This window comes from Mangifera indica, chromosome 4 (genome assembly GCF_011075055.1).
Source record: "Mangifera indica cultivar Alphonso chromosome 4, CATAS_Mindica_2.1, whole genome shotgun sequence".
Lineage (NCBI taxonomy): Eukaryota > Viridiplantae > Streptophyta > Magnoliopsida > Sapindales > Anacardiaceae > Mangifera > Mangifera indica.
This window is the reverse complement of record NC_058140.1, coordinates 14,594,546-14,613,886: the sequence shown is the minus strand read 5'-3', so window position 1 is coordinate 14,613,886 and position 19,341 is coordinate 14,594,546. Positions and strand designations below refer to the sequence as shown.

The following is a 19,341-nucleotide window of genomic DNA, read 5'->3' as shown; positions in this document are numbered from 1 at the left end:
AGGTAATATAGGTAGTAATCTGATTACTAATTTTACTTGAGAAAAATAAATTTATTTTTAATTAATATAACAAATAATATAACAAATATTTAAAAATAATTATATTTAAGAGTATTTAAATAAAATAATTTATTAGCATTTTTTTATTATCTTTAATTAAATATAATAATTATTTATATTTATTAAATTTTATTAAATATAATAATTATTTATATCTAATAATTTTTTAAATAATTTATTTTTAAGATAATTTTTTATTTTAATGATAAAATATTAATTAAATCAAACATCGAAGAAATGTGTGAATATGATTGTGTGTAATGATTCCATTAAACCCAAAAGAAATTAGTTATTTAAGGCAGGTATACCTTTTTAACAAGGCTATTCTCATTCGTTCCCTATTTAATTTTAAGATTGCAAAATAAATGTATTTGTTTTTTTTGTTTACTTCATCACACATTTTCTCCCTCTAGCTTCCATGAAAAAACAATTTTGTCACCACAAATGGAAGTGTATTTTCACCTAGTATGATAACATATCAATTTATTCCCGTATTATTAAATATCAATTGAAACTCATACCAATCTTATATATGTTTTGTAATTAAAATTAACAAAAAAATTCATAACTAAATGACAAATATTCTCTTAAAAAATTTTGCATAAAAATTATAAAATATTATTTAACCCTTAATTTGGTAAATTATCCATTAACCTCCACATGATAAAAATATTAGTTTAGCTTGGATGCTAAACTATCAAAAACCTCTTTTATATAATTAAATATTAAAAAAACTCTACTAGGTAAAATATAAAAAAAAGAAAAATTGTGTTTTACTATAAAAAAAAAAATCATTTAGCTTCTTTCTATCAATTGTTTATTTTAAAATATATTTTAAATTCAACACACCAAAAATAATATACAATCATCAAATAAATTAAAATTTAAGTTAATATTTGTTTAAATATCTGAATTTGATAAACTTCTTTTTGAATTTGAAATTACGATTGCAAGATATACTTATGAAGTTGTTTTGTAAAAAATATTATAATTTATATAAAAATGTTTAGAGTATTTTGGTATTAAATTATAATAATGTTATGTGTATAATTTTGTATATAAATAATAATATATTATTATGTAATTAAATAATTAAAAATTAAAAATAAAATAATATTTAATCATATAATAATATATCATTATATATATAAAGTAATACACATAATTTTAATGATTAAATTAAGGGTTATTAAGGGTTTTAGGATCCTTGTAAATTGGTCAATTTCGTTTAAGTCACGTTAATTTTGATATCATTTTAATTAATTTTGTTAAAAAATTATTGAATATTTATTACTACATATGGTCCTCTGAGAAGAATAAAATAATTATCTTCATAATAAGGAAATTGGAAAGCTTATCGGTAGCATGGTCTAAACTAAATCAAGGAATAGGAGACAGAAAAAAAACAACAGAATTGAGGAAACTCTTCTGTGAAATTTCCCCACCCTTTCTCTCTCTCGAGTCTTGAAGGAAGCTAAGGTCATTAGAGGAGGGAGAGCCGTTGGAGAGAGAAACGTCTTTCTCCCTCGTATTCGATTTTTACCTTCAGTTTAATTTTTCCTGCTTACTTCAATATATCTCTTAACCTATTTTCAAGGTACGACTTTCTATTTTATTTCTTTCGATTTTGGATCGGATTTTTTTATTATTATTATCATTATTATTGTTATTATGGTTGATTTCATTTTCTTATTAATGTGTTGTTCAGTGATGGATGGAAATTTAAATGAGAACGAGTCGCTGATGGCTCGCATCCAGCAACTGGAGCATGGTACGTGCTCCTCGTTTTTATTTTTTTATTCTTGAATTGAAGTTTTGTTTCAAGAAAGTGACAGTTTCAGTGGAATGAAGCTGATGCTGTTACTTTGAATTTGCTTTACTTGATTGTAGATAACATTTAATTATTGAATTTCCTCATGGGAAACTTGGTTTTTAACCCTTTTTTATTGAAGGGAATTCTTCACTTCTTCAGTACTGGGTGTAAATCTTGCTACTGTTTCCCGGATCAGGGGTGATATTTGTAATATGTTCAACGTCAAATTGTTAGGGTTATGAATTATAATGCATTGCCATTTTGGTAACTAACTTATAAAGTGTGACTAATTCGCAATCAATGTTCAACCATGGTAAACCCCTTCAATTAAGGATCATGTTTACCTTTTATCTATATAATCTTTAGATGTTGGTTTAATGAGTAATGCCAACAAGATGCAATTTCTTAGAGTGTTATTCTTGAGTGGGGACTATTTAATTTTAAGAGAATCTTATAGAATTTTTTTTTTTTTAAAATCTTAAGTAAATTTCCTTGTAGCTTTTCCAATAATTGTTTTTCTAGATTAATTCTAATAGCAAATACAACTTGGAAGAACATATAGTTAATCCATCTTAAGGCTCTAAAATTTTCCAAGGGCTTTGACATAGACTAAGGGATAAAGAAGAGCAGTGCATGGGGGGAGTTTAATCCTTTTTTCCTTGGATTTTTTAAGTACAAAACATGCAACTTGTTTAAGAGTATCACTGTCTCTTTTCTTATGATTGCTAACTCCATCATTCGAGTGTACAGATTTCCTTGTGTTTCTATTTAGCCTAGGTTACTTAAAGCCATCACCTTCTGCAGTGATGAATGTCTGTCCTCGTTTATGCTTTATGGGAGCAAGTGAGCTTCTTTGTCCTTCTTGAATTCTTGTTCAAGCAAATTTGGCTAGTTGATGAGCTTGGGATGTTAGTTATTTTCAGATTTAGCATAAGCAATAGACTACAATAATTTCAAGTTGTAGGTGGAGGGAATAACGATTACTGATCTTGTTAATAGACTATGTGACTAGGTGAAATTCAATTTAGCTTGAATATATTAGCATATTCTTCTTTACTCTCTTCAAAGATTAGGCTAATTCTTTTTGCCAAATCACCTACAAGAGAGCTAGAAGAGCGCATTTCTACAAAGTTGTTACCCTCTTTACTTTACCATAAGTTGCAAGATTAGAAACAAAAGTATAAGTGCTATTAGAACTAAATAATATCTCTGTACGTATCATATGGGGAGATGCGAGAAAAGAGGGTAAATAGGGTATGCCATCTAAAGAGAGATGTGACAAGAGTAGTTAAAACTCTGGGTTGAGTGGTGAAATTGGGATTGTTTGTAAGTTTTGCTAGTATGGGTTGGGTATTAAGTGTTTCTATTCTTGTGCATTGGTCTTAATGTTAATATATCCCTCTTATCCATGAATGTCAGGGGTTATGTCGAACTAATTTATATTATCATGTCTCTTTTCTTATGTGGTCTGTTATGTGTTTAGTATGTTATTGATCTTGATGTGTAATATGCCTCCAGACCACTTCTTAACAGTTCATATTTATATAAATTAATCCTGAAACTTTATCTTTTATGCCCTCTAAATGTGAAATGAGCACTTCCTATGTATCTACTAAATAGACTGAGTCTATGCTTGTTTTTTCAAATAGTTAAGCACCATTCTTTTGAATAAGAGCTAAACAGCTCAGTCTGTACATGGAAAATCTGTAAATTTTGGACCCTACATACTATGTGTTTCTGGTTATTGATTTGTTTCCACAGTATGTAATATATGAGCTATATTTTTTTTGCAGAGCGAGATGAATTACGCAAGGATATTGAACAGTTGTGTATGCAGCAAGCTGGACCAAGTTACCTAGTTGTGGCTACTCGAATGCATTTTCAGAGGTATAATTTTTTTTCTCTGGGAAAATCAGTTTAATTGTTGACTGTTGTAGCCTGATAGTCAGTGACTCCGAAGCAATTAAGATCTATATTATTAAAATTAATGCTCTATCAGGACAGCTGGTTTGGAGCAGGAGATTGAGAACTTGAAAAAGAAGTTAGCTGCTTGCACAAGGGATAATCTAAATCTTCAAGAGGAGCTGTCGGAGGCGTACCGAATCAAAGTGATAATTTCAACTCTCATATTTTTACTTTATTTATCTACATGAAGCTTATTGTTTGTTTTTATGTCTATAGAGCCAGTTAGCAGATCTACATGCTGCAGAGGTCACAAAGGTATCTCTCTCTATCTTTATGTGTGTTTGTGTGTGCATCTGTGCATGTATAAAGAGTTTTATAGATGGTAACATGTGCATTGTTCATCAAACTGTCAGAAATTTATAAATGTCTTATTTTACACAAAGCTCATATAGCTATCCTTTATATGGATTTATGCTTTTCTGATGGTCAGGGTGAAGCATTGTTAAAAGGTTTTTCTTATTATCCTCCTTGAGTTGGTTTCTTCTGCGTTGATATGGATTTAACCAGTAAATTCATCTGTGAATATTTTTAGTTATTTGTTTGTGTAATCTTATTGATTTTATCATTTTCTCTGCTTTTCGTCTCAGTCTCCATATTAACTGAATGTTTTCTATGTTTCAATGGAAAATTTTGCTATTTGATTTAATCTTGACTCCATTTTTTAACATTTTCTTCCAGAATGTTGAAGCAGAAAAGCAGCTAAAATTTTTCCAAGGCTGTGTGGCAGCTGCTTTTGCAGAGAGGGATAATTCAATAATGGAGGTTATGGCAGTCACCCTCTTTAAGTTCTTTTGTTAATATTGAGTGTTTGGTGCTAACTTTGCTGAGTAAAATGTGTTGTTTGTGCTGTCCTATTTATTATATTTCTAGAATAATATAAGGTTACTCTCTGGTTTATAACAGGCCGAGAAGGCTAAGGAGAAAGAGGAGCTTATGTCACTGAAATTTAATGAGTTCCATAAGAGGTATTTATGAGACTTAAATCTTTTTTTTTTCACTTGACATGTTTGAGGAGTGCTTGGTTCAGAATTGATTCTTTTAATTTAAGGTGGATCTTGTGGATGGTGGATTGTTGCTATTGTGTGTTGTTGTTTATGATTTTTTTATCTGTATCCATGCGAAGAGATGTGACAAATTGTCTGTGGGATTGGGATTTAAGGCTTCTTGTTGTCTGGATTAAATGATTCCTTTGATTCAGTGAGCTAAATCAAATTTAAAAATTTATTGAAATGAAGTTTGAGTGGATAATTTATTACGACATTGGATTGATAATTACTTTAATATGATTCTCATGCTGCTTTGAATGTCTGCTGAAACTGAATATAGTTTATGTGGTTGATGTTAACAGTGCAAATGATTTTGGTATATAGGATTTTACATTTGAATCTGTGATGAATTGGTAACACAGGTTGGAAGAGCTTAACTCAGATTATCTTGAACAGAAAAATCTTAATGCTACACTACAGGTTGATTTAGCAAAAGAAGAAGAGCTGAATGAAACTTTCAAGGAGGTAATCATCTAGGTTGGTTTTAAGAAAGAATAAATCTTCTAGCTGCCTATTTTTAACTTACTGGAAGTCCTAATGCTTTTTGTTTGTAACTTTGATTTAAAAGGCTCAATTAGCATTGAAGTTTATGTGACCATGCTGCTAAGATTAAAATTATATCTTTGTCTGTGGTCTAACATTACCATTTTCATGCAGTATAAAATGTAACTTGTAGGACATGCATTAATACTTGCAAAAGTACAAAATTTTAAGATGCTGGGTCAATTTGACAACTTCAGATGGTTAATAGAGTATCTCACCTGTTTAAAGCAACTGAGCTGTTTATATAATTTTTAAAGATTTAGCTCAATCTGGGTACATGGTTGATCCAGACTTTTTCAAATTGATTGTTTCCTTAACATGTGGTGTTGCAATTTAATGCAAACTCTAAGGTATAATTAAATAGTTGAAATTTTTTTTAATCTTTGGAGGTTCTTTTCTAAAAAAGTTACTTGGTTTTCTTACAACAGGTTATAAATAAGTTTTATGAGATCAGGCAGCAAGCTGTTGAGGGATTAGAGGATACAAGTTGGGATGATAAATGTGCATATTTGTTGCAGGATCCTGTGGAAATGTGGAGTTTCAATGATACTTCTACCTCTTCATACATAGTATGCTTTTATCTCTTTATTTCTGCTTTAGTATAAGATTTTCAAATGGTAAATGTACACCTCTTCTATTTGTTAGTAGATTGGTATAATATTGTGATGTATGTAATTGTGTTTTCTTGCTTGGCTGTTGAAAGTGGCGTCCATTGATCCGTAAAATTGTTTAAGGGTTTACATCTTAACTTGATTTATAAGCCAATGAGAGGAATATTGAAGTTTACATATTTAAAGTATTAGTAAGCAGCATTAGACATATATGTCAACTACTTTTTGTTATATTTCTGAACCTTATTTCCATGTTTTGCAACTGGATTTTTTATATGCAAGTTCTCTTTGGCCCCATACAAGTGGTTAATTGTTGTATAGTTGTAACATATCAGAAATAACTTCTGTTTTGAATTTCATGGGTTACTCTTAAATCTAGTCTTTTGCTTTTTAATAGCAAGGCTTGGTTTACTTCACTTGAATATCTTAGTTTCATAGATGAGTGGAACTTGTGGAGATTCTAGATGTTGAGTTTTAGATTGTTACAAAATAAGGAATGTTGCATGTTGAGGAGTTATTAAGAGGTCAAGCTTGGTTATTGCTCCTATGAGGTCGGGGATCTGATTCCTCAATTTACTTGGCTAAAAACTGCAAGGTTCATGTTTTCAGAAGTGTAATTCAAACCTTAATCTGCTAAGTGGAAAATGGGTTCAAGGGATAACGAAACTGTTTTATAAAGAAAAAGAAGCTGTATACTGAAAGCTGTGATATATCATTGGAAAGATAATTTAATGGGTCAACAATTTTTTCTCATTTTCTTGCAAAGTAAATCAGAATTCATTTTAACTTGAAGGTGAATTTGAATAAAGATGAAATAAGCATATCAGGAGATAGCTCATTGCACTGTGGAAAAGTGGCATGAAATAGCCAAAAGCATTGACATGCACCAGATAGTGCTTCAACTATGTCATGGCTTTGCTTCAGATGATCAGAGTCAATGATTTTGTTTTCCATAGTTAATGTTGAAACCCATGGAATTAGTACTTTGACCTGAAATTTGGCTTGATTTGTTTCTTGACTACTATATGACAATCATTCATTTTTTTAGAGGCTGATTCTCTACTCGTGTGTGGTGCTGCCTTCTTATGATATAAAGTAGCAATGCTAGATCTGGTGCACAGAAGTGACTTCATTTGCCTAATCTTTTTGTGGAACTGGGGAGTTGAACAACCTTTTCTGCTTGTCTTTGTTGCCACAATAAATATGATGATATTCTTGAATACTTTTCTAATTCTAACTCTTGAAAAGTGAAATTGCTGTTCAATTGAGATTCTTGTTGTCTACGTGCAACTTTAATAACTTTGCCTCAGACAGAGTGCATTGGAAGATGAGGTGGAGAAGATGAAGAGATCCGTAGAGAATCTTCAAAGTAAATTACGCATGGTATTTATTTTGTCTTGGTCCACATTTGCCTTAACTCTTTTGCAAATCGAATATTCTCTTACCTCCTGGGTGCAAATGTATTTTGTTTCTTTATATAGGGTCTGGAAATTGAAAACCATCTAAAGAAGAGTGTTCGTGAATTGGAAAAGAAGATAGTGAGAACTTCTTGTCTTATAATATTTAATTATGTGATTCCAAGCCTCTTTTGCTTATTCTTTTTAATTTTGTTGGCTTATATGCAGTTCCATTCATACAAATTCCTTATCAATGGGATTGTAGAATTACGCCACTTCCATTCTCAGCTTAGAGTTGATGTTACGAATTTGCTTGATGAGGGAAAATCCCATATTAAATCAATGGCTGATGTGATCCAAGAAACTATGCAGCAGTTTGATGTGGGCAGAGGACAGAATATTGGGACTGATCTGAGAAATGAAAAATTAGAGGAATATGAGTGTCGAGATGTACATATAAGTACTGATGCTAATACCAGTTTAGTATCTAAGGTTTGTACAGTAGTCCCCTTCAGTTGCAAACCTCATAGTTTTGTTTGCTCTTACGTGTCAAGATGTACATATAATAGTTTGCACGGTAGTCCCCTCCACTTGCAAACTTCATAGTTTTGTTCACTCTTTTGTGTCAAGATGTGCATATAATAAACATTTATTTTACTTTGAGGGTTGTCGTTTATTTAGCTGAACTAATTGCAAGGAGGAAGATGATTCTTTGGAATTATAAACTGAATATATATGTTTGTCGGTCCACTTCTTTCATCTACAGTTCTAAATTCCATTTTTTCTTATTCTCTTATCTGTTACAGAGGAATAGCCCTGGTTTATCTAATGTTGTAGCTGAAAGAAAGCCTGATACCTCTGAAACCCTTGCACTGGCTTTGCAAGAGAAGGTTCTGTGTATTTTATATTTATCCCCTCTACTACTAATTAGTTTTATATTAACTGTTTGTCTATTTTTCTTGAGGCTACAGTTTGTGAGACCAATGCGTGCTTATACTGTTGTTACTCAAACTTTTGTTCTTTGCCAGGTTGCAGCATTATTGCTTTTGTCGCAACAGGAAGAAAGACATTTATTGGAAAAAAATGTGAATGTGGCTCTTCAGAAAAAGATTGAGGAACTTCAGCGAAACTTATTACAAGTAATTTCGTGTCTTTACTTCACATGCTTAGTTGAGATTTTACATTTGTTACTTGATGACAGATAGGAAATCATCTGCTGAGAATTTCAATATTACAGTTGTATAGCAGATGACAGGAAGCACAGTTGAGTCGATATTGATTTGTTTCTTCTTTCAAAAGACAAAAAATGATGAAAGGAAGCCCATGTCTAATCATATGCTGTACTTCCTTCATGCTCTATTACAATTTATAGTTTTAGTTCCTGTATTGGTTGCATTACCCAATCTTGTTCCATCGTATATATGTCAGCTAGGTGGTATTAGTCTCAACTCAATAGTAACATAAAGTCGTGTAAATTAGTCCTGTCCATATATTGATCTCCTAAGTATTTCGGAGTTATTTCTTCCAATTTTTATATGAGTTTCTGTTTCATGTTTGAACTTTTTGAAATTTAAAAAAATTGTGTATTTGAAAAGTGCCTGATCTAAAATTGGTAAGATCATGAATTTTGCAGCAATAATGCTTTTCTGTGACTGTTAATGGTAACTATTATTGTAGGATCTGTTTGTTGTATGTGGTGCTTGCTGAACAGTTGTGAAATTGCCTAAGGGAATTTTTATCTTTTGTTTGTACATTACTAATATTTCTAAATTATAACAAATACTTTGAAACTTGTACCTGAAAAAGGTTAGCAGTAGAGTATATTATAGAATGTGTAAATATTCCTTGGTTTAGGAAAATTATGTTGCATTTAAAAGCTTTCTTTTTGGGTCTAGACTTTTGGCTTCTCTTGTGATTGATATGCTTTTATAATCTTGAATAAATTTGTGCCCTTAACTGAAAGTTGCATTCCTTGTTGCTTTTGTTGGATAATGATGTTATTTGATGAAACTGAACTCAATTTTAATAGCCTTGTCACTGCAAAGCTTATTGATTGGGTTGAATCCTTCAATGGTTCAGGTTACCAATGAAAAGGTAAAAGCTCTCATGGAGATGGCACAGTTAAAGCAGGAACTCCATCTGCTACAAGAGTATGATTTTTTTTTTGGCAGAAATATTAGTTCTGTTACTGTTAATGTGCTGTGACTTTCAAGTAAGAATTAAATATGTGAATAACTGTGTGTCCTTTTCTTGTGAAATCCAAAATTATGTATCTTTATCTCTTATTATTAAGTTGATGATATTAATCACTGTGAGGTTTCGGAAATAGCAAAAATCCCCCTATTTTTGATGAACTGTTTGAGCCATTAAAATTTAAATTATTACGAGTTAGTGGATATGACCAAATTGCCCCTCTAAGATAATGATGTTATTTGATTAAACTTTTTTGAATTTTGGGATTGTATTCATTCATCTTAGAAATGGACATATTTGAACTTTAAATTGCAAATGATTTAGGAAATCAACGGAACTTCATGTTGTAATTTTGTGGATGCTTAATTATTAGTTGCTTAAAGTGCTACTCTAACATAAGTGCCAAGAAAAACTAAATTTGGTTCATATTAATATTTTCATTGTGCATTGATTTCTTTGTTTGTGCTGCCAGTGAATAGTGCCAGGAGGAATTGGAACCAACTGGGTGGATTTCAAGTAAAAACTTGTCCTAGTTGGTTCTGGTTCCAATTCCTAAATCCTTGGAATTGGCCAGTTCCGGTTTTTGAGTCTGTCTTGTTTTCATAACATGATACGTGGACCCATTCCCCTCTAGTTGTTATGGTGTATATATGTGGTTGTGCACCCTTATCCTTTGAGCTAGTTTTTGGGAGGAAGTACTGATCATGTCCACATATCATGGTACCTTAACTATGAGTTTGCAAGCAATGATGGGTTTGGACCTCAGGCCTCAGTGTATGTGTGAGGGAGGGTATTAAATGTTGAATTTATTCCATGTCACCAAGTTGCTGGGCTGATCTGGTATATCGTTGGAAACCCCTCTCCCTTGATTTAGCTTTTGGGTCTTAGTTCAACCCAAGCCCATTTATCACAGTGGAATCGATTTTGGAATTTCTTTTGTGTTCATCCATAACAAAGCTGAATGCTGAATGTTTTTATATCAGCTTGTGGTTGGAATATCCCTTGTCTTCTCAGTTTACATGCAGATTGTCATGCCCTATTTTAAGATGTTTCATTGGTCTATACTATTATAGCTTAATTAGTTTAGGATTCCTTCTTTGCAAAACCAGCAAAAGAGGCTTTATGGCTTTTTAATTATTTATTCAATTAAGTAGCATGCGGAGGTAATCGTGTGGCTTGTAATCTAGTCATTCCTTGTGATGGTGCTTTGCTGGTTTTTCTTTGATAAAGCAAGCACATTGAAATTAATGGTACTGCTTACCACTTTTTCGAGAGTAAGACAAACCAGTTAGATAACTAGTATTTCATGTGTTTGTCCTAAATTAATTATTTTCAAGTACTCGAGTCTTGACTGATTGTTTCTTTTGTACCCTCATCTTTGGATGATTGATTTAGATGTTTCACTGTGCTATGATGTATATTGTTGTAATATATCTGTAGTACCTATAACCTTTTGCTTACTGGAAAAATCTATCCATCTTCAACTGATACTTGGTTTCAATTCTGATGATTTAACAGAAGTACCTCTGATTATGTTGTGTAGGAAAATCAGTAATGGAATGAAAGAAGGAAAACATTGGGCTGAAATGGGGGAAAATAGACTTGTTACCCCTGAAAGAGATGGAAGGTTAAGGAATTTGTTGAAGAAAACATATCTAAGACGTTGGATTGGTGCACAAGATTTCAGTGGACCGGACACTCAAACTCACCTAAATAATGCAGGTGACATGACTGCCAGAAGGTCCAGTAGTATGGATTTTGCCAGGTTGGTGATTGCTTTCTGAAACTTTCTTCAAATTGCGGGATATGGCTATGTGGTTCACATTCATGCATAGGATGCCCCCTTTGTTTTTTATACTGATCTTTAGATCAAATTCACATGAAAATGATTTGTGCCTTATCTCCTCTTATTTCTTGTATATTATTGTTTCTTATATATATATATTTTTTTTCAGAATGAGGATTGAAAATGCAACCCTTAAGGAGAGCATGGAAAGTATGGAGCATCTGACCACTTCAATTCATAGACTTCGTGTCTCACTTTCCAAGGTAGTTTTAGTGCTTTGATATCATAGTTCATTTTCTCCAATAGATAGGATGTGCATTTTTCCTTTTTGCTTGGGTATGAGACTAGGGATCCAACAGTTTTTTAAATGTTTGGTTAGATATGTTGATCCATCTGAATAGTCATATTTTTATTTTGTGGTGCTGCATTTTTCCCACTGCTTGGAATCTCATTTTCATTTTGGATGGGAAGAGTTATGCTGTGTTAGTATTATTTTCCATATTGCTCTTTTAATCCATAATTTTTCTTTTTAAGAAATGAAATGTATATAGCTGTAATGTTCTTGGCAGGTCAAAGAATCAGTTACTTCTGAGGGCACATTTACTACTGGCATGTCTGATTCTCTTGATGAAATCATTACCGACGCAAAACTTGTAAAGACTGCCCTGGGCAGCTCCCTACCTTTAAGTTGGTCAGCTGATGCAGATGACGGATCAATTGGTGAAACTATTGGCAGTGCACTAGATATATATGTGGACTCTTGCAGTGAAAAGATAGATTCTGTTTCTGCTGCTGGATTTGAGATGGTGGAGTTAGTAATACTTGCATCTCAGATATTGAAAGACAGTGCAGCCATAAGGGGTTCATGAAGCGAGGCTGGTTAGAAGTCACGCTGATACAGGACTTGCCACGTACTCTGGTTGTTAATTGTTGGCTCCAGTTGATACTTGTCCTGGAAGTTATTGGTACTTTGTATATATGTAGATATCCTGTGATTTAGGACATGAAAGAAAATCTACAAGGGCAAGGAGGAAGGAAATGAAAATGCAGCTGCACTCCAGGAGACAATGTCAAAATAGGCTGAGTGGAAGATGTTGCAAAATCATGTCATTGTTAATGAATGCCCTAACGATTTGAACGTGGTGTGGTTTCGGGAATGTTGGCAGCTTCAGTCCTTGAAATATATAAATGGGTTTATTTGTCAGTTGCTTGTATGCTGTACAGTCATATCATGATTGGATTAATATTTATTATTGTTGTGGAAAAGCCTTAGCCAAAGCTTCAGGTTTCAATATTTATTTAAATCATTTCTGGGGATTCTCTAATTTCTTCAGTATGATTCAATCAAGAGGAGTAATCCTAAAGGCCAATGACTCAAGCAAATGGTCTAAAGAATTTCTTAAACAAGAAATTAAATTCAGAATTTTAGTAGATTCGGAAAGATTCGATGAATTTTGCAAGAATCTTTCATCATTTGAATTTATCCAAATGTTGGGTCAAAATCTATGCCAAAATTAATCAAAGGAGTGACATTCATCTGATCATCTGTAAACAAAAGCAACTGAAAAATACAAAGATTTTCGAACAAAGTTAAAAAACAAAAACAATTCACATGTTTCTTATAAGATGAAAAGGCCGCAAGAGATTAAGGCTGTTAAAGTTTCACATTATTTACATGATCTTTTATCACAATGTGTCAATATTTAAAAGTACTTCCTGCAAAACTGAAAATCTTGAAAGAGGTGACAAGATATTCAAAAGATTTGTCTGTAAAACTCAATAATTCCTATAAAAATTCAAATTTATAATAATTTTATTAGTTGTAATAATTCAAAATTTGTGTTATAAATACGTTAGAAATCTTTAAAGAGGTGACAAGATATTCAAAAGATTTGTATGTAAAACTCAATAATTCTTACAAGAATTCAAATTTATAATAATTTTATTAGTTGTAATAGTTCAAAATTTACGTTATAAATAGGTTGAAGTTTTCAGTTGAGAACTAAGTTATCATATTTAGCAAGTTCAATAAAATTTTTTACAATTTTTTTATTCTAAATCTTTGTGAAGATTTGGATTAACAAATAGTAAGTAATTTAATTTTCAATATTTCAATATATTTTAATTGTATAAATTGCATCCATTGTTTTCAAAATTATAATTAAATTTTAGTTGATCCATATTTTACATCAATCATATTTTCATCCATACTTGATTTTCTACTATGCTGAAATTGTTCTTGTCACTTATGTATGTGTGTATAACTATATAAATATATGTGCATGTTACTCATTAGGTCATTTGAACTTATCTAAATGTTACTCGTTAAGTCAAAATCAATGCTAAAATTAGTTAAAGAAGTGACATTTACTTGATTGTCCTGTAAACAAAAATATAAGAGAAAAGGTTAAAATATAACTTAAAAATAAAACGATTTCTAAACAAAGTTAAAAAAAAAAATTCACATGTTTCATATAAGATGAAAATGCCGCAAGATAGGGCAAAGTTTTTAGACATTTAAGGGTGTTTAAAGTTTTATATTATTTGCAAGATTCTCTATCACAAAGTTTCAATATTTAAAAGTGTTTCTTGTAAAGGTGAAAATTTTGAAAAATGTGACAAGATATTCAAAAAGTTCGTCTGCAAAGCTCAATAATTCTTGTAAAATTCAAATTTATAATAATTTTATTTGTTATAATAGTTCAAGTTTTTGTTATAAATACGCCAAAAATCTTAAAAGAGGTGACAAAATATTTAAAACATTTGTCTATAAAGCTCAATAATTTATGTAAGAATTCAAATTTGTAATAATTTTATCATTTGACAAATTCAATAAAATTCTTTACAGTTTTTTCATTTTAGATCTTTTGAAGATTTGGATGAGCAAATAGGAAGTATTTCGATTTTCAATATTTCAATATATTTTAGTTGTATAAATTGCATTAATCTTTTTCAAAATTATAATTAAATTTTAGTTGATCCATATTTTATATCAATAATATTTTCATCCATACTTGATTTTCTATCATGCCGAAATGATTCTTGTCACTTATGTGTGTGTGTGTGTAATTTTGCAAGCAAATTATTTGGATTTAAACTTAATTGAATTTGAGTTCACCTAAGTTCAAGCTCGAGTTTGCCGAATTTGTCTCAAAGGTGTTGAAGTTCAACTCATTTGAGAGAAGTTGAACTCAAACTAAGTTTTGAGTTCGGTTTGGTACTTCGATTAAACAAAAAATGACTAAAACGATATCGTTTGATACATATTTATCAAAATAACGTTATTTTAATCGATTCATATCAAAATTTTTTAATTTACGAGTTTGATGAATCAAGCATTCTTTGATAAATATTGTTTGATGCATATTTATCAAAATAATATTATTTTAAATGATTCATATCGAAATTTTTTAGATTTACGAGCTTGATAAATCGAGCATTCTTAAAACTCAAGTTCAAACTTGAACTCGCTTGAGCTGAGCTAATTACCCCATTTCGGACCATCTTTTATCAGATTAATGGTCTGTTGAAATCATGTTATTTTTTGGACAAAGGGTCCATGTTTTAGCCAGCATGAACATCTTGTGTTTCTATCAAGTTTGTAAGCTTGTAGCATTCCATTTACATTCAACTTTTTGGACGAAGGACCCCATAATTATGAGGTTTCATATCATTGAAATTAATAAATTTAAAATAGAATTCACGGATCAAATGCATTCAGTTTAACGCCAAAATAGCAATAGAAATTGTTATTCTTGTTTTGGATTTGTTATAACATGAACAATATTATATGTATTTATTTCGAATATATTTTTATATGTATTATTATATAATTGAATGTTATTTTATCTTTAATTCAAAATCACGTAATTATATAATGACATATATCTAATACGTATCTATTTACATATTTAAAATGAGTACACATAATTTAATTTTCTTAATAGATTCTGTGGTGTCATATTTGTATTCATAAATTTGGATCACTAATTTGTGATAATACATAAAAATTCAAGCAAATTCTTCAACAAATTGTGGTAAATCTTATTTTACCCACTCAACCTCGCTTAGAAATCTCAACAACCCATCCATCACTGCCCACAAATCATGGCAAGTGAAAAAAAAATTAAAAAGCCATCCATACAAGAAAATTCATTTGATTAAGTAGCAATTTCCACAGAAGCTTGTTTGTCGGTTGTGGGACTCTTGTCATGATCAGTCTCAAGCTGGCTGTAGTTTCCTTTCTCCTTGAAGAGCTGAATGTGGTGATGCTTGCAGTAGAGTTTTCCCTCGTGGGCTATGTAGTTTGATGGGCTAATTGTGCACCCTCCATGGCTGCATTTGAAGCAGCTCCTGTGGTATGCAGTTCCATTCACAGAGATCTACCACAACATTCATTACATACAACATTACTCAATTTTAAACATAAATTTATATATACTTCTTTCTCCATAAGATTTTAATAGAAAACAACTAGTTTCCTTTCTTCTGTTACCTTCTCAGTCGGATAAACAGTTTTGTCGCAGCCAACACATTTGTCTCTGGTACCAGCAAACATGTTGGAGACTTTCTGCGCATTCTGTTAGAAGAAATGAAGAGTGAGTTACAAGGAAAAGCATGGATTGAATTCTAAAGGCTTCATATTATATTGTTTTCAACAAAGTACCTCTTTGTGCTCAGCAGGCTTTTCAGGTTTCAAGATTTTTGGTGTTCCTGGAAAAAGACAAGCAGATTGTCAAATCAGATCAACTCAACTGGAGATTGCAAGACTGGTTATTATTATTACCTTCAAAACTCTTCTCCAGACTGCCAGTTCTCTTGAAGATTTGATCAAAGTGAGGCCTGCAATACAGCACTCCGTCAAAAGAATTGTAGTTGCTCAGCTGCAAATTAACAAAAACATTTTTGAGATTCATAAGAAAATAATACACAATGTACATATTAGCAGAAATGTTAAGACAAAAATGAAGGATCCCAATTGGAATGGAGCTTGCAACAATCAAATATCATCAGTTCATTTTTATTTTTTCATGTAAAATTGCTACATATGTTTTTGATCTGTTAGTTGCTTCTCAAGAATAAGTGGGTGTTTTTTTTTTTTTCTGAATTTCTTCTTGAATTGATCCCAGATTCCATATACCAAAAGGAAAGAAAGAGAATACAGGGATTACCTTGAGAGTGCGATTGCAATGGTGGCACCTGAAACAACCCTTGTGGAAGACTCTGTTATCAGCAGTTAACTTATCAACAATATACACAGTCTTGTTACAGGCCATGCATTTCTGTTGAGTTCCTGCAAATGTAGCCATGGCCAGATCTCTACTTTCTCCTTGTGTATGATTATAAAAAAGATTTATGGAGAAGAGGAAAGGGTTGTTGATAGATGGTTGATTATTGATGAATAAAAATAAAAAGAGAAATATGGGGATTTTATGAGAGCAATGAATTGCCAAAAACAGATTTATAGATGACTGAAGGAATGGCCTGGCTACTTATTCATCATTTTGTCCGAATTTAAAGCAACTCCAATGGTATTTTTTTTCTATTTCTTTTCACTGCTCTTCTTTTTTTAAAGTTTCTTATTACTTTCCAGTTCACATAATCCTATTTTTCTTCTATGCTGTCTTAAATATTTGTTGTAAATATACCATTTTCAAGATTATTTCAGTTAATAAAAGCAGTAAAAAAGGAAAATTGTTTGCCCCGTAAAGTAGGCAGCTCTTTTAGGGTAATTGAAGGTAAAAAGAATTATAGGAAAAGTTAATTGGGAATTTTCTTTTTTTTTGAAATAATAATATATAACATTAGTCCCCTAAGGTTTGATAAAATAAAAGGTTTCTCCCGAGGTTTTGAAAATGGCAAAAATTTCCATAAAGTTTGGTTTAGGTATTACAGTATTAGAAAGATTTAGTATTACTCATCAACTCTTAACAATTTAAATTCTTACAATTTATTGATGGCTTCCTAACAGCAAAATGGTTTTTAATTTAAGACCAATTTAAAATGGTAAAAATTGCAATTTCTCACCCAAAATTTAAGACAATGACACAATATTAGAAATTTAAATTATTATATTATCTTTAACTATTTCACTTTTCAAAAATACCTTATCATCATAAATTAGCAAAAATTACAAAAATCTCTTTAGAGGTCAATTTTCATCAACACCATCTTCTTCTTTTTTTTCTTCACCTTTACCCTCTTCTTCTTGAGTGTCCTAATCAACCCCACCACTACCATTGAGCCGCCAGCCTCTCTTCCACATCAATTGGATCAATATCAGTGTAATAGGTGCAACCATGCCCTCTTGCAATTTCTTTATCAATTACTTCCTCATCATCAACGCTCAAAACTCGCTAACGCCACTCATGTGATCTCTCTCTGGTCTATGTTGCACCTTTTTATTGTATCTCATCTTTTTGATGGTGCCTTCAATGACTGGATTTTAGCGTTTTGAACATTTATCTTCTTTTTGTTGGCTACCCTCTATCTCTATTGATTGTAGCACACTCAAAACTCATTGAAAAGCCCTTACTTGCAAACTCCTTCCACGACATAGCTCAATCAAGCTTTCATCATTGTCATCTTCTCTCTATGATGTAACTCGATTGGTGTTAACAGTAAAATTCTAGTCAAATGACAACTAAAATTTTAAAGACTAAATTTTAAGTTTTCAAACTTGTAAACAGATTAAATTATTATATTTAAGATGTTAAAGTAAGATCAATGGAGGACTTTTTAAAATTTTTTTAATAGTTAAACTATTATTTTGCATTTATAATATTAGTTCTTTTTGTAACTAAATTTGATTTTAGCTATAAAAGTATGATTTATTCCATCAAAGGGTGAAAAGTGTTTTTAGGCCAAACCTTGTATGGGAAAATGCAATTTACTGTTTGTGTTATTATTTTATAATTCGGATCCATGCTACTCTTACCATTATAATAATAATAATTATTATTATTGTTATGAGGAATTTATTAATAAAGACACATGGATAGAATTTTCTGGTTGGGTAGAAAATCAACAAGAATGAGCATTTTCGCTTTTGTCAAAGGTGGTGGACCTGAGCTTTTTATTTAGATTTGAATAGCAGAATTTCATTATGAAGGGTTGGCTGGATTCATCGTAGGTTACCTTTTTTTAAATTTGTTTAATTAATTAACCGTTAAACATGTTCATAATTAATGACATTTCAGTTACCCATGAAAGTGGCCCAACATCAAACTCAAAATCAAAGCATCTATTTTATTTGGTAATGGGCAACCATAAAAAATCTATTGAAATTTTGGCAACACAAAATGTTGCTGTTAACTAATCACCACCTAAATGAAAGATTATCTCAAATCCTAATCAATTATCTATTTAAATTAGGTTAACAGACATTCTATTGCAAGTGCCAAATGCCAATCAGAGATATCAAATTAAGTATAATGTTGATGATTATGATTTTGGAGCTTAAAATTGATAATATCTGGCATGTATACCAATCTTTGCATTTTAATTAAAAGGGATGATTGATTAAGTTAATAATAACACCAGCCAATCAAATTCTCAGCATAATAAGGTAATTAAGATAATATATTATGAATGGGAATGAATTATGAGTAAACAGAGTGTTTGTTGTTGCAAGAACAAGACATCAAATCAACCAACTTCATAATAATGAAGATGCATGCGCAATTACTATCTTCATCCCTACTCCTAAAGGTTGCATAAATATTTTATTTACACTAGGCTTGATAATTCCATCTTTTGAATATGACCACCTAGCATCAGTTTCATATTTCCAAAAAAAAACAAATAGGAGATTACTAAAATATATAATCTTTTCAACTAGACACAACCCCAATTTCAGTGTACAATACATATTAAATAATAATATTATTTATTGAATAGTACATTATTTATTGTGCAAATGGTCAAG

General features: G+C 31.1%; 3 protein-coding genes across 3 annotated transcripts in view; 2 read left to right on the top strand and 1 right to left on the bottom strand.

Moving 5' to 3' along the window:
- LOC123213730 (serine carboxypeptidase-like 17) overlaps positions 1-19,341 on the top strand; it is an 81,768-nt gene that overhangs the window by 61,433 nt on the left and 994 nt on the right. The window lies entirely within an intron of this gene.
- Positions 1,440-12,718, top strand: LOC123213726 (ciliary rootlet coiled-coil protein 2-like). Its single transcript, XM_044633220.1, has 18 exons — positions 1,440-1,657; positions 1,769-1,831; positions 3,667-3,760; positions 3,873-3,981; positions 4,055-4,093; positions 4,517-4,600; positions 4,742-4,803; positions 5,247-5,349; positions 5,856-5,996; positions 7,353-7,421; positions 7,520-7,576; positions 7,664-7,927; positions 8,242-8,325; positions 8,464-8,574; positions 9,515-9,585; positions 11,172-11,393; positions 11,584-11,677; positions 11,984-12,718. The coding sequence occupies exons 2-18, from the start codon at positions 1,771-1,773 to the stop codon at positions 12,281-12,283; spliced, it is 1,965 nt and encodes a 654-aa protein (XP_044489155.1). The 5' UTR covers positions 1,440-1,657; positions 1,769-1,770; the 3' UTR covers positions 12,284-12,718.
- LOC123213733 (LIM domain-containing protein WLIM1-like) lies at positions 15,345-16,883 on the bottom strand. Its single transcript, XM_044633235.1, has 5 exons — positions 16,586-16,883; positions 16,201-16,297; positions 16,081-16,127; positions 15,910-15,993; positions 15,345-15,796 (listed from the first exon to the last, which is right to left on the bottom strand). The coding sequence occupies exons 1-5, from the start codon at positions 16,721-16,723 to the stop codon at positions 15,575-15,577; spliced, it is 588 nt and encodes a 195-aa protein (XP_044489170.1). The 5' UTR covers positions 16,724-16,883; the 3' UTR covers positions 15,345-15,574.